The sequence below is a fragment of the Sphaeramia orbicularis genome, chromosome 18 (assembly GCF_902148855.1).
Source record: "Sphaeramia orbicularis chromosome 18, fSphaOr1.1, whole genome shotgun sequence".
Lineage (NCBI taxonomy): Eukaryota > Metazoa > Chordata > Actinopteri > Kurtiformes > Apogonidae > Sphaeramia > Sphaeramia orbicularis.
Window position 1 is genome coordinate 1,791,950 of NC_043974.1, and position 16,697 is coordinate 1,808,646.

Genomic DNA, 16,697 nt, shown 5'->3' on the forward strand with positions numbered 1-16,697 from the left:
CACCTGCTGAACATCCACCTACTGAACATCCACCTGATGAACATCCACCTACTGACCATCCACCTGCTGAACATCCACCTGATGAACATCCACCTGCTGAACATCCACCTACTGAACATCCACCTGATGAACATCCACCTGCTGAACATCCACCTACTGAACATCCACCTGATGAACATCCACCTACTGACCATCCACCTGCTGAACATCCACCTGATGAACATCCACCTACTGAACATCCACCTACTGAACATCCACCTGCTGAACATCCACCTACTGAACATCCACCTGATGAACATCCACCTACTGAACATCCACCTGCTGAACATCCACCTGATGAACATCCACCTGATGAACATCCACCTACTGACCATCCACCTGATGAACATCCACCTACTGAACATCCACCTGCTGAACATCCACCTGCTGAACATCCACCTGCTGAACATCCACCTGCTGAACATCCACCTGATGAACATCCACCTGTCCCAGTGTTCTGTCATCTGCACTGTGGATGTATGGATGCTGCACACACTGGTAGGATAATGTAGCTGTTCACTACACACACACACACACACACACACACACACACGCACACACACACACACACACACACACTGTAAACTGTGTGTGTGCTGTTTCCAGCCCGTCTGAATGCGATGCACTTACACTGTTGGTCTGAACAGGACTTAAACGTAAACATGGAACAGGAAGTACAGGCTGGAGGCAGCGCTCACATCTGATTGGCTGATCTGTTGGACTGTATTTAGACTCTACAGGTGTTTGTGTTTGTCTGAGTTTATGTTCTCAGATGTGTGAATATGTGATCCACTGGGATCCACTGGGATCCACTGGAGCCTCCATATGTCCAGTAGGGATGGAACCAGATGAACATTTACTATCAGGGTTATTGTGTCCAAAACTATCACAGTTATCATTATTATTATCGCAGTATTATTGAAACTGTGTTCAAAATGTTCAAAAAGTACTGATACACACACTGAAAGAATTTAACCGAGTTGGATTTAAAAAAAAAAAAACAACAACAACAAAATAACAGTCCCAGTGTCCCTTCTGTGTCAGAAACATTCCCATATTAACCCTTAGTGGTCTGAGTCTATTCTGTCTGTTTTTCAGTCCTTTTGATTTGGCCTTTATATACTATAGAAACAAATGTTTACTATACCCATGTGTGGATCTGTTTTTTCAGCACAACTTCATCTACATCATCTGTCTGTTATTTTTTCACTTTAACCTACTATAAAAACACAAAAGGAAAGAAAACACACAAAAATATATAAAATCTGATTTGAAAAATGCATATAATTTATTGCATAAATAACACACAGATGTTTAACGAACCTTTTCACAGACTTTAAAAATGAATATTGGTTCAAATATTAGGGACAGAAAATTAAAATTGTAATAAATTCAAACTCTACTCAAATATTTGACATTAAAGGTCCCGTATTCTGCACATGTCACTTTGTGACAGTTTTCTTACAGTAGTGTGTGTTGCAGTTCCTCATTATGAGGTTGGAATGTGAAAACTGTCTGTTTCCTCCTGCCTTGCTACAGCACATGTTGTGAAAATGCTCAAACGGCCCAGTTTGAGTTGGGTCCGTTTATGACGACATAAGCGGATTTAACTCCTCCCCCTGACTGTGCCCCCACCCTGGCAAAGCGAGCCCCGCCCTGGCAAAGTAGCTCTTGGACAACAAACATGGCGAAGGCGAGACACGCAAGTTGTGGTGTTGTTGGCTGCACACACCAACACCATAGTTTAGTTTTGCTCCCCACTTCCGAGCCTCTCCGTAAAAAGTGTCTGGATTCTATCTGTGATGCTCATGGACCAAACAACATTCCCAAACGCTTGCATGTGTGTGCCCGGCATTTCACGGACGAGTGTTTTTTTAACATGGGCCCATACAGCTGCGGCTTAGCACAAAGACTCCGAACCAAGAAGGACGCAGTACCAACGCTTCGTGACCCAAGTCCAAGTGTGGGAGATGGAAGTTCTGATCATTTGTTTGTATCTTTACTGCATAACCCTACATTACGGATAAGCTGGTGGGTGTTGATGTGTACGTCTAACGTTAGCATGGCAGCTAACATAGCTCGGTTACTGCTGCTAACGTTTGCGTCCCCGTTAACATGCAAGAGCTGATAATATCAAGAGACATTCAACAGAACTACTGTGAACACGGGCCTTTTGTGGTTAGCATCAGTACAGTTAGCATCAGGCTTGTTAGCAGCTGCCTGCATTAGTGGCGGCAGGCGTCTTTCCGTGTCAGGTCCACGAACCCGACACAACACCGCTGTTTTCCGTCAGGGCTCAATCACGCCTCAAGGCAAAGAAAGCCAGTGTTTGGAAAGACGTTCTGTCTGAGACATGTGTATTGTAGACAAGAGAGCCATGGCTTCACACTCAACATTAGCGCGTAGTACCGCTAGCGGAAGCCGCGTCCTCTCCCAGAGAGGGGAGGGGGAGTGGGCGTGGACAGATGCGTTCATTTGCATACCCGGAAGCAGGCCCAGAAACAGCCTGTTCTGAGGAGGGCTGGGGAGAGGGACTGTTTCCACCGCTGAAACTCCGAAAAAAGGATGATTTTGGGGCGAACAAATTTAAATACTATGTTTTTGGGCTTCTGAGACCTATATGACGTGACTGAAAAATAGCATAATACGGGACCTTTAAAGCAGATCTGTACAGAGGGATTTCTCCTAAAAGTACGTTAATCAAACACAGTTATCATGAGAATTAGAATTTAAACGCTAATACTAACCGTCTGTGATTTTACTGCCGTTTATGGTTCTACCGGTAATGGTTCCATCCCTAATCTCCAGGTGGTTGAACATGTTGCTGAACGTACATACTTTACATCAGGGCTGTCAAACTCAGTTTAGTTCAGGTTCCACATTCAGCCCAATTCGATCTCAAGTGGGCCAAACCCTTCAAATAAAAGCATAAAAACCTACAAATAATGACAACTCCAAATGTTTCAGTGCAAAAAACAACTTAAATAACTTAAATTATGAAAATGTTTACATTTTACAAACTATCCAAAACAAAAAAGATGTGAATAATTAAAAAAAAAAAACAAACAGAAATTTCTGAATTTAAAATAAGCACAATTTTATCAATATTCTGCCTCAACTTATGATTCATATGTGTGCATTCCAGCTCAGATCTACAAAGACACTGAACGTCTGTTCAAATGACACTGACTTCTCTGTGGACATTTCAGGTTGTTCAGATTTGTTCCATTTATTGATATTTTATTGTTAAAGGAGATCAGAATTTAATGTTCCTTGCAATAAATCAAAGAGAACAAATTGGTGTTTCCATTCTTTACAGGAATAATGTCATTTTTTCACATTACAGAAGAATGTGCAGTCATTATTTCTGGGTTATTCTGGAGTTATTTTCCAGTTCCATGTCCTTGACTGGTCAGATCTGCAGGGGAAACTGTGCACTTTGTAAATGCATCTGTGGGGTCAGACTGGACCCTTTAGTGGGTCAGACTGGACCCTTTGGTGGGTCAGATTAGACCCTTTAGTGGGTCAGATTGGACCCTTTGGTGGGTCAGACTGGACCCTTTAGTGGACCAGATTGGACCCTTTGGTGGGTCAGACTGGACCCTTTAGTGGGTCAGACTGGACCCTTTGGTGGGTCAGACTGGACCCTTTAGTGGGTCAGACTGGTCCCTTTAGTGGGTCAGACTGGACCCTTTGGTGGGTCAGACTGGACCCTTTGGTAGGTCAGACTGGACCCTTTGGTGGACCAGACCGGACCCTTTGGTGGGTCAGACCGGACCCTTTGGTGGGTCAGACCGGACCCTTTGGTGGACCAGACCGGACCCTTTGGTGGGTCAGACTGGACCCTTTGGTGGACCAGACCGGACCCTTTGGTGGGCCCCTGGGCCTCCTGTTTGCCACCTGTGTTTTCCATGGGCGTCCATGTCCAGTTGATGCATGTGCAGCAGACTCAGATGAACAGATCCATTCAGAAAACAAATGTGTGGAAAAGAGGAAAAAAGGCAGAAAGAGAAGAAGAGTGTGAACAGGTGAAGGACACGGAGGTGTGGAAGGGTTTAGTCTGAGAAGGCTCTGGGTTCGACCTTTGACCTCTGAAATGAGCCCTCCTGATGTGTGTGTGTGTGTGCGTGTGTGTGTGTGTGTTTGAGTGTGTCGACCCTCAGGTCAATCATCTGTGAGAACGCTGTGACCCCCTGCAGACCCCTGTAGGACCACAGGTCAGTATGTACAGGACTTTTACTCCAGTCTGTTTGGATGCACACATGGAAAGTCTGCATTTGGAGTAGAAATCCATGACCTTGTACACTGTAAAAAAAAAAAAAAAAAAAAATACAGTTTTTTGCCCTAACTTTACATGAGATTTTGCATATTTTTTGACTTTTTAATGTTTGATAAAGAATATTTACATGTATTAAAACAATCCAATTCCCTATAAATATATATATATAAATAATTTTCAGTGAGACTCAGTTGTCCAATCCACTGATAAAAACTGTATTTGGACAGTTTGTCAGTGCTTATACATGTTATACATTCACAAAAATACATTTATTCAACAGTTTTGTTGTGACACCTCCTGTAATTACACAAGATATTTGTCAATGAACAAACAAGTCTGGTTCAACTGACAGAACTAATACTTCTGTTACCGTTAACTGTCAGGAATTTTATCTGGTTTTATTTCATTTATTTTTTTTACAGTATTAAACTTTAAATTAACAATTTAATCTCATGAATAGAAAAGAAATATGTGTGAAACTACAGTGCATTTCCAAATGTATTTGAACTGTATTTTTCTGTGAAAAAAGAAAAAAATTCTTTAAAAAGAAAATGTAAATTTTCTGGTTCTTCACAGTTCCAGTTTTTTCCTGTTCTTTTCCATTTGACATGTAAAATCAGTCTGTTTGTGTCATTTCATTGATATTTTCTTGGATCTGAAAAATACAGAAAAATCTGTCAAATAAACAGTGAAAATTCAGTTCAATGACAGATTTTTTTTACAGTGTACACAGTACTGTCAGATGAGTCGTCAGTTCTGTGGACTACAGTATGAGAGCGTCTGTGTGTAAAGGATCAACTGAACTCCTGGCTGTACACCAGGGTTCTAAACTCCTGTTCTGTCAGCTTCACAGTCAGTCTGACCTGACCTGCAGTGGACCCAACCAGGAAAAGAAGAACAGAAGAACCCAGAGAGAATGACAACTGCACATTTAGGTCTGTGTTTGAGTGAAAAAAACACCATTAAATTCTATTTCCACTTACATTTGTGCATTTGGCAGACGCTTTTTTCTAAAGCGACTTGCAGGGGGACACCAATCAAACCAATCAAACCAATCAAATGTTATTTCTATAGCACCAGATCACAACAAAAGTTCTCTCATGACTCTTTATATATAGAGCTGGTCCAAACCAGACTGAGGCCAGTTTACAGAAACCCACAGAAGCCAACAGGAGCAGACACTGGTGATGGTGACAGTACTGACTGTTATAAACTGTCCAAACCAAACACATGAAGGACCTGAAAACACTGACATTTCTACAGGAGAACCAGCGTAATGTTCTCAGTCTTCTTCCTCCACTTCTCATTAGTCCATGTGCATTCTGGATCAGATCTGCAAAGACACTAAACACTGAGGAACAGGAAGAAAAGAGTTCAAACTGGACTGAATTTAATACAGACATTTCAGGTTGGGCACATTTGTTCAGGTTAGTCACATTTTATTGGTACAGGAGAGTTTGGAAATGGAAAGAGTTTCACAATTTAATGGGATTTTTGCACCAAAACAAAGACAAACATTTGTAGTTGTCATTATTTACAGACATAATGGAATATTATTATTTCACATCAAACACACACATACACACATAAACATATACACACATACATACACACACATACACACATAAACATATACACACACACACACATACACACATAAACATATACACACATACATACACACACATACATATATACACATATACACACACACACACATACACACATAAACATATACACACATACATACACACACATACATATATACACATACATATACACACATACATATACACACACATACACACACATACACACATACATACACACACACATACATATACACACACATACACACATACATACACACACATACATACACACATACATACACACACACACACACACACACATACATATACACGCGCACACACACTCCTCCCCTCGTAGCTCCACCCCTCTGTCTACGCAGAGGCATGTCCTGGCGTGTTTCTCCTGGAGGTGGAGAGACACCGAGTCAGAGCAGAGAGAGAGAGAGAGAGAGAGAGAGAGAGAGAGGGAGAGAGAGAGGGAGAGGAGCTCGTCAGTGTGTCAGTGTGTTTCAGTCGGTGTTGTTCATCTGCAGCTGATCTGCCCTCAGCTCACACACACACACACACACGCACACACACGCACACACACACACATTCCACTGCACCACCACCCACTCGTGGACTGCTAACCGGACCGCCCCCCCTCATGGACAGGTGACCGGCCTTCTGTTGGACAGTGGGGTCTGCTGCAGTGGGACATATTTGTGGGCTGGATCAGATCGGATTGTCAGTTCGGTTTCTGCTGTCAGTTCGGTTCCGGTTCTGTTTCCGCCATGGGCTTCTACGGCACCCTGAAGCTCATCTTCTACAAAGTGAGTACCGGTTCGGTTCAGATGGGCTGGCATCCGGCGGGGGGGGGGGTCAGGCTCGTGCACCGGCATGACGAGGCGTTTCTCTGACAGCGGAATGCCTGGTGGCGCGTGCGTACGTGCGCATGCGTGCGTGTTTGTGCGGAGCACTGCGGAACCTGCGCTCCTGTAGTCCTTCCGCACAGGTGCCCCCCCCACCCCCCCATGGGTGTGTGTGTGTGTGTGTGTGTGTGTGTGTGTGTGCTGTGATTATTGATCAGGAATGTGCATGTGTTCGTGCTAATGTGTTCGTGCTAATGTGTTCGTGCTAATGTGACAGCAGTAGACCAGAGCAGTGAAGGCTGGACCCTCAGGTGGAGGATCAGCTGAAGGCTTCCACATGTTCACATGCACTCCAGTACACACAGTCCAGCCTCCATGGACAGGTGTGAAGGTGAAAGGCAGGACTACACCTGGACCAAACACACAGCATCCAAACAGAGAAGACCACAGCAGATAAGTGAGTGGAAGTCCAGCTGAACTGCAGACAGGACCGTTAAACTGCTGTTGGTCCACTTCCACATCCTCCTAACCTGATCTGCAGTGGGCCCAACCAGTCAAAGAAGAACACAATAATAGAGAGACAATGCACACTCCAAACATTTCAATGTGTTTTATATTTTAAAAAGTAAAATTACATGATGGAAACGTTTACATTTATAAACTGTCCTTTTAAACATATGAATAACATGAACGACCATGAAAAAACTGACATTTATTCAGACAAATAAGTGCAGTTTTAACTCTATCCTGCCTCTGCTTTAAAACGTACAGATCTCAGTGGATCTGCAAATACACAAAATATTTTAGTGACTGTCAGAATATGAGTCAGATTGCACTTACTTCTCTGAGGACATTTCTAGTTTTTCATATTTTTTGTGAAAGGCTAGTTTGTAAATTTACACATTTTCATGTAATTTCCTTTTCTTTTTTTTTTTACACTAAAACAGAGGAAACATTTGGGATTGTCATAATTTGCAGGTTATTTTGACAGTATTTGACTGATCTGACCCATTTCAGACTAAAGTAGGGCTTTATATGGGCCCTAAAGTGAAAGGACTGACTGTTCATATCTTCAGTGTAATTTTTGCATTTCATAAATTCATCCTACAGGGCCGGACTGGACCCTTTGGTGGGCCGGGTTTGGGCCCCGGTACGTACGTTTGACACCTGTGGAATAAGGTGTCAAAAAATTCTTATACCTGTAGAAAAACAGAAATAATCCAAATGTCTAAGGCCTCATTTATAGACCACAACAGAGACCTGTATGAAAATCCACCTGAACTGGAGTGTGTGAGATGTCCAAACATTATTACACCTGTACAAAACTGAAATAAGGAATGAACTGAACCTACAAATGCATTTAAATCAGCCTGAAGCGAAGGGTTTAAGTCTGGAAACTAAAACACAAATGAGCAAAATGAGTCTGAATGAGCAGACATTTAAAGACGCAGATTTAAAAAGGCTTTACTACAGATTCTGAAAACAGAATAAGGTGTAAATATGCGTTTAAGTCAGCTGACAGTCAGCACTTTAGAGGGTTAGTCCTCTTAGAACACAGATACGGTCACTTAAAGGTGCAGTCTGTGTGAATTCTGTTCTAATTCTGAAATGGTCCAGACCGTCACAGACATGAAGGTTCACTTCAGTCCTGAGCTCACTGACAGTAGACTCACAGTTAAAGCTCAGTGTCCGCCCCCAAATGAGGGTTATGATGTCACTGTGTGTTTTGGTCTGAGGCTCCGCCCATCACCTGTCTGCCAATCACAGAGTCAGTACCTTTGTTCATCCAGGTTGGCAGTTCCACTGGGCTGCAGCTGGGGGGTCAGGGCTGGTCTGGTTTCTTATGGTCCTGTTGGGGGAGTCCCAGTAGTGATCTGTGCCACTTGTACCTGGCAGAAGTTCAGGTGAAACTTCAGGCTCATTTCCTTTTGTCTATCTCCTGAACCTTCACAAACGTTCATTTGAGTGTTCAGGACGTTTGTCTGTTCTATATTAGACCGACGGAGAATCAGTCTGGGGAGGACTTTTATGGATACATTTGTGGTGTGGTGGACAGGAGTAGTGGAAACACTAGTAGTAGACGCTCATGTTGAATCTGTCAACCCCTAGTCTGGGGGGGGGGGGCAGAGGATACCACCTCTACAGTATTTGGAATGTGACTGCAGAACCAGTTTGGACCACAATCCTACATACGACACCTTTAATACTGGTTAACCTTAACTAAATATCCACTGTTTAAGAGCCGTCACTACACCTGCACACAAGAATAAGGATGAAAACCAACTGAAAACAGATATCACTTATATATATATATATATATATATATATATATATACACACTCTAAAAAAAAATCTGTAATTGAGCAGAATTTTCACTGTTTATTTGACAGATTTTTCCTGTATTTTTCAGATACAGCAAAATATCAATGAAATGACACAAACAGACTGTGATTTTACATGTCAAATGGAAAAGAACAGGAAAAAACTGGAACTGTGAAGAACTATAAAATGTACATTTTTTAAAATAATTTTTTTCTTTTTACACAGAAAAATAGTTAAAATACATTTGGAAATGCATTGTAGTTTCACAAATATTTATTTTCTATTTACGAGATTAAACTGTTAATTTAAAGTTTAATACTGTAAAAAATAAATAAATAAATAAATAAAACCAGATAAAATTACTGACAGTTAACAGTAACAGAAGTATTAGTTCTGTCAGTTGAACCAGACTTGTTTGTTAATTGACAAATATCTTGTGTAATTACAGGACGTTTCACAACAAAACTGTTGAATAAATGTATTTTTGTGAATGTATAACATGTATAAGCACTGATAAACTGTCCAAATACAGTTTTTATCAGTGGGTTGGACAACTGAGTCTGACTGAAAATTATTTATATATATATTTATAGGGAATTGGATTGTTTTAATACATGTAAATATTTTTTATTCAACATTAAAATGTCCAAAAAAATATGCAAAATCTCATGTGAAGTTAGGGCAAAAAACTGTATTTTATTTATGGAAAATTACCATATATACCAGAGAGTTGTTTTTTTTTTTTTTACAGTGTAAACATATAAAAGTGACAACATACAACAACATAATATATTAAAAACAAGTGTTAATATCCCAGGATTATTCAGGCTTAACCCAGTAACTGCTGGTGGCCTCCACAGAAGGAAGAACAGATTAGATCCATTCAGTGATGTCAGATCTGTGCTGAAGTGTGAGCTCACAATATGTGGACTGTTGATTCTCGTATGTCCGTGTGATGGTGTTCAGTTGATGAAACAGCCCCAGAATCTGAATATAAACTATTCTCGTATGTCTGTATGATGGTGTTCAGTTGATGCCACAGCCCCAGAATCTGAATATAAACTATTCTCGTATGTCTGTATGATGGTGTTCAGTTGATGAAACAGCCCCAGAATCTGAATATAAACTATTCTCGTATGTCTGTATGATGGTGTTCAGTTGATGCCACAGCCCCAGAATCTGAATACTAACTCCAGTACAGTTCCAGTTTAATGTCTGGAACACACATGTCTGTATTTACTGCAGAGGAAACCATCAGCTGGAGCTCATATTAAAGCGTTTCAGTGGTTTAACTGTAAAATACACATGTGTTTGACTTTGAAAACTGCCTTTTGTTTTTGGTGTTCTCCCCTGGGGTGAAGTTTTTGGTTTTTGGTTTAATGAAATGCACACCGATGACATCTGCTATTAAAAGCCTGTGGCATCTAACAAACAAAAAAAAAATAGAATTAATGTCAGATTATGAGTTGAATTCAGCAGATGAAAGTGGCTGTATGCTGTAAACAGAGTCCTGTGGTGTCTAATAGTGAAAATGTTCAGTATATGTGAACCAGATCTCAGGTGGGTGAGGGTTTGACTCCCTTCTGTTGTATTATTAAGCAGGGCACTAAATCCCAAAGAGCTCTGGATGTTTGTGTACACCAGGGAAAATCGATGAAATGTGTTGAAATGGTTTTATTCTGGCTAAAATGTCCTTCGGGGGTCAAATGAGTGTCCACTTGTGTCCAGAACAGTTGTCCTAAAGTCATAGAAGTGTGTGTAAATAATGCTAATCCATTTGTGCACAGACTACTGATATTCTCTGACAGTGGAAGCTCTATTTTCATAAATATTGGATTTGGAATAGCACGTGGATGTGAAAACTTTTGCTGGTGGACGGACGTGACATTACCCATGATGCTCTGGTCAGTCCCAGTACTTTATTAGGAATAAACTTCTAGACTTCCTATTGCTAATTGTGCTCTTCTTCCTAAATGTTGGTATTGTGGATCTAAAACAATCCCAGCTGACACAAAAACACTAAATGTGTCAGTGGACGGATGTGACATGGTTGTTGTGGATCCCATCATACTGATGCTCTGCAGCCATGTCAGCGTTTACACTAATGATCCCTGTGCAAAAACTAGGAGCACTATTATTTATTGGATAGTTTAGCATCAGACTAAAGAGGAAAGAACAATCTAGAATTGTTCTTTGTGTCTAAAAATGCTTCTTATTGTAAAAGTGTTGATGTAAACAGTGCTGTGTGCCATTCTTCATGTATGTATTGGTGGAACAGAAGCAGGATGGATCAGCACCATACTCCAGATTGAACCTGTACAAATAAAACATGTGATATGGAGGAGAGAATCTGGGAAGAAAAACTGGGGAATCCAAAAGAAGAGAAGATTTGTTTTTCAGCTCAGTTCAGTTCAAATAGAACTTGTCCATTTGTGACATGAAAATATAGCATTAATTGTGCTGAAATGGTTCATTTTGGAGCTGAAAACATAGTTCATATGAGCATCAACATGTTGAACAGAACTGAAATCCTGTCCATTTGAACAACTGTCATTTACCAACACAAAGTTCCTTTGGATTCACTGAGACTGATTTAATATGAACACACACACACAGAAGAGCTGTGAACACATGTGAGCTGACATATTTGAAGTGGTGCTTATTCTACATTCCTTCACATCAGTGTGTGTGGAACCTGAGTACGTCACTTCATTTAGTATTTTTTTCCCATTTGCCTCGTGATTTGTCTTTTTTCACTGACTTTTGTCATAATTCTACAACAAACTTGCTCCACTAAAGCTAAAAATAAAAGACAAAGTGTGTCCAAATGTCCCCTGTACGCTGTGCAGAACATGTAAACGTGTTGGAGGCAGATCTGTGGGTTAGAGGCAGACCCTCCAGTTGAAGACGACTGGACCGGCTTCAGTCTGTGGAACAGCTGATGGGAACTTCTAATGGGGTTCACGTACATATGACATTAACACCAATGAGCTGTGGGTTGTTTTTTTTTTTTAAAGGAATGACATTCCTTTAATGGTAGAATGAATCGGGTAATTTTGCTCCAGGACTCAACTTCTACTAATTGAATATAATCTGAATGTCAGAGGGGTTTGAATGTGTGTTTTCTTCCTTCAATAACAGCTGAGAGTCTGAATACAGAAGCATTCACAGAACACACAGGTTCTGAAGAAGAAGAAGAAGAAGAAAGAAGAAGAAGCCTGAAGGGAAACGGACACATGCACAGACTGAGTGTGTGTGTGTGTGTGTGTGTGTGTATGTGTGTGTGTGTTCCTGCAGCCTGTTAGTGTGTGTGTGCTGCTCTATTTTAGACCAGAGCTGCACCGGACACATTCCTCTGATTTTCTGCATTCCTGCGTTCATTCACACACATGAACAGAAAGAGGACAGAAGGCTCTGTGATGCATTCAGGGTCCTGAGAAGCATAGGTGTTCACAGTGTCTCTGTGATGCATTCAGGGTCCTTAAATGCATAGGTGTTCACAGTGTCTCTGTGATGCATTCAGGGTCCTTAAAAGCACAGGTGTTCACAGTGTCTCTGTGATGCATTCAGGGTCCTTAAAAGCACAGGTGTTCACAGTGTCTCTGTGATGCATTCAGGGTCCTTAAAAGCACAGGTGTTCACAGTGTCTCTGTGATGCATTCAGGGTCCTTAAAAGCACAGGTGTTCACAGTGTCTCTGTGATGCATTCAGGGTCCTTAAATGCATAGGTGTTCACAGTGTCTCTGTGATGCATTCAGGGTCCTTAAAAGCACAGGTGTTCACAGTGTCTCTGTGATGCATTCAGGGTCCTTAAAAGCACAGGTGTTCACAGTGTCTCTGTGATGCATTCAGGGTCCTTAAAAGCACAGGTGTTCACAGTGTCTCTGTGATGCATTCAGGGTCCTTAAAAGCACAGGTGTTCACAGTGTCTCTGTGATGCATTCAGGGTCCTTAAATGCATAGGTGTTCACAGTGTCTCTGTGATGCATTCAGGGTCCTTAAATGCATAGGTGTTCACAGTGTCTCTGTTAGGACTGTGTATCGGCAAGAATGTGGTGATATGATTCAAACCACAATACTAGGATCACAATACGACGTATCACGATATATGACGATTGAATTCCATCCTAAATCTGCCCAAATCCTAAACACATTTGTATTTGATCCAACAGGATCTAATGTTCTATCAGCAAATGTTCAAAGTGTGTTCAAACTGAAACTGTGTTTTCCAGACATTCCAGTTTCAGATCCTGTTCAAATGTTCAGATTCTATCAGTTCACAGCTAACATCAGAACAGGATTGGAGTTCAGTCCAAACAAAGGAACCAACATGTGCCTCTGACAGTAACAGAGCTTTTCTCACTTTGTTTTTTTCTGTTTTCTGTTGAATGTTCCTCAGATGAAGAGGAAGTTGGACCATGGTCCAGATGGACGAACGTTTCCTTCAGGGAAGAAACACTGCAAAGGCAACGGATACCTCAGGTAACGAACAAACAAGAGGACTTTTAAAAACTGAGGCAAAAACATACAGTTCCCTTTGTTTAGTAACTGTGGTGCACTATTACAGTGTAACTGTAGTGTGTAATCTAAAAGAACAGGAACTGCTCCTGTTAAATAATGACAGTCCTACAGGGATGAATTATGGGAATAGTGGTCTGTTGTAGGAACAGTGATGGCACTGGGAAGTTCAGACACAAAGTGTTGTTAGCATGGTGTAAGAACATCCTGGACAGCCTGAAGTCAGAGCTCCTCCTTCCCCCTGAACGCTGCACATGTGTGGGTCCACTCTGTTCACATTCCACAGTTTCCAGACTGTTCCATACAGCAGGAAAACTGTGGTCAAACATGGTCACAGATTTTTATAGGTTTTAAATTTTAATAGTTATAGTTTGATTAAATTAAACGATTTGAACTATAGGTCTTCAGTACAGGGTTTCTGTAGTTTGTTTTTATTTATTTATTTTTTTGTGAACAGCAAAAACCAGGACTTCTGTCATAGAACAGATGTCTATGGATGTGTCATAGTTTGTCTGTTTCAAAGTAAGGCTATTAGCATGAAAATGGAGGTTTTTATCCAACAATGTTACATTGAAGACAGTCAAAAGCTTGAATGTTTTCTTTGTTGTAGTGGTATCATCTCATAAATGCACCAAATTTTCCATTATTTTAAAGGAAAGGCAAAGTTGAATCCCACACTACTGACAGATGGGTAACTGCTGAACAGCCTCCTCATGGTCGAACATACAGGAGTTTACATTTATGTCTTCTTTTTTGCGTCCAAAATGGTTCTTTAGGTTGTAAAGCTTGCCGAGCCCTGGCCTAGGCCTATCTGTGGGGACAGTTGAGTAAAGATGGGTGGAATAGTTTTCCCCTAAAGTTGATAACTAACAAACAAACAAACAAACACACAAACAAACACACAAACAATCAAAGCAGAGGGATGACAGTGCCTCCTGGAGGAGGACATAAACAGTGCAGTGCATTAGGCAGTGAGCCGTGCATCTGGGCTTCGCACAGTTAATGTCTGAAAACCACGGCCAAACAAAGGGTGCAGGTCTGGTGCAGGTCTGGTGCAGGTCTGGTGCAGGTCAGGTGCAGGTCTGGTGCAGGTCTGCTCCAAGCTGTGATCATTATCAATATGTACTTCTCGTACCTTGTCACCACCTAATTTTGGCTAAACCCATCCATTCGGCAAAAGTGAAGTGAATCATCCATGAACTGTAGATGGTGTGTGGATGTGTGGGCCAAGGGTCAAATAGTTTTGGACAGTGGTGGTTCTAGCTTGAATGACGCCCTGGGTGAGAACCCCCTTAAGCCCCCCCCCCCCCAAAAAAAAAAAAAGAACACATCAAAGTTTAGCAAACTGTGATGTTTTATTACATGTCCACAAGGACATCTAAAAATATAGAAAAACTAACAGGGTCTGTGTGGGAAAAAAAAAAAAAATTAAATAGACCAGAGCCTTGACCAGAGCCTCCCGTCATGTGACCAGAGCCTCCCGTCATGTGACCAGAGCCTCTGTTATGTGACCAGAGCCTCTGTCATGTGACCAGAGCCTCCTGTCATGTGACCAGAGCCTCTGTTATGTGACCAGAGCCTCCTATCATGTGACCAGAGCATCCTGTCATGTGACCAGAGCCTCTGTCATGTGACCAGAGCCTCTGTCATGTGACCAGAGCCTCTGTTATGTGACCAGAGCCTCCTATCATGTGACCAGAGCCTCTGTCATGTGACCAGAGCCTCCTGTCATGTGACCAGAGCCTCTGTCATGTGACCAGAGCCTCCTATCATGTGACCAGAGCCTCCTATCATGTGACCAGAGCCTCTGTCATGTGACCAGAGCCTCTGTTATGTGACCAGAGCCTCCTGTCATGTGACCAGAGCCTCTGTTATGTGACCAGAGCCTCCTGTCATGTGACCAGAGCCTCCTGTCATGTGACCAGAGCCTCCTATCATGTGACCAGAGCCTCTGTCATGTGACCAGAGCCTCTGTTATGTGACCAGAGCCTCCTGTCATGTGACCAGAGCCTCCTGTCATGTGACCAGAGCCTCCTATCATGTGACCAGAGCCTCTGTCATGTGACCAGAGCCTCTGTCATGTGACCAGAGCCTCTGTCATGTGACCAGAGCCTCCTGTCATGTGACCAGAGCCTCTGTCATGTGACCAGAGCCTCTGTCATGTGACCAGAGCCTCCTATCATGTGACCAGAGCCTCTGTCATGTGACCAGAGCCTCCTGTCATGTGACCAGGGCCTCTGTCATGTGACCAGAGCCTCCTGTCATGTGACCAGAGCCTCCTGTCATGTGACCAGAGCCTCCTATCATGTGACCAGAGCCTCTGTCATGTGACCAGAGCCTCTGTTATGTGACCAGAGCCTCCTGTCATGTGACCAGAGCCTCTGTCATGTGACCAGAGCCTCCTGTCATGTGACCAGAGCCTCCTATCATGTGACCAGAGCCTCTGTCATGTGACCAGAGCCTCTGTCATGTGACCAGAGCCTCTGTCATGTGACCAGAGCCTCCTGTCATGTGACCAGAGCCTCTGTCATGTGACCAGAGCCTCCTGTCATGTGACCAGAGCCTCCTATCATGTGACCAGAGCCTCTGTCATGTGACCAGAGCCTCTGTCATGTGACCAGAGCCTCTGTCATGTGACCAGAGCCTCCTGTCATGTGACCAGAGCCTCTGTCATGTGACCAGAGCCTCTGTCATGTGACCAGAGCCTCCTGTCATGTGACCAGAGCCTCTGTCATGTGACCAGAGCCTCTGTTATGTGACCAGAGCCTCCTGTCATGTGACCAGAGCCTCCTGTCATGTGACCAGAGCCTCTGTCATGTGACCAGAGCCTCTGTCATGTGACCAGAGCCTCCTGTCATGTGACCAGAGCCTCTGTCATGTGACCAGAGCCTCTGTCATGTGATGTGAGTACAGGGCTGCTGTGGGTCCAGTGTACCATTCCTGAACCTGTTAAATAAACCATCCATTTTAAAAACAATTTGCAACAGAAGCAAAACAAAGGCTGTTGATCTTCTCTAAATAAATCAGTCAATGTCTGACTTTTTTTTTTCTTCTAAACACACACACACACACATTTACAAAACCTGACCTGCAGGA

At 42.4% G+C, this 16,697-nt stretch overlaps 1 protein-coding gene across 1 annotated transcript in view; it reads left to right on the top strand.

The window, feature by feature from the left end:
* The first annotated feature begins 6,408 nt into the window (after window positions 1-6,408).
* Window positions 6,409-16,697, top strand: part of LOC115438135 (F-box/WD repeat-containing protein 7-like) — an 82,579-nt gene continuing 72,290 nt past the window's right edge. The window contains exons 1-2 of the mRNA XM_030161545.1: window positions 6,409-6,722; window positions 13,483-13,565. Coding sequence (XP_030017405.1) covers window positions 6,684-6,722; window positions 13,483-13,565 — 122 coding nt within the window. The 5' untranslated portion in view covers window positions 6,409-6,683. The remainder of the gene's footprint in view (window positions 6,723-13,482; window positions 13,566-16,697) is intronic.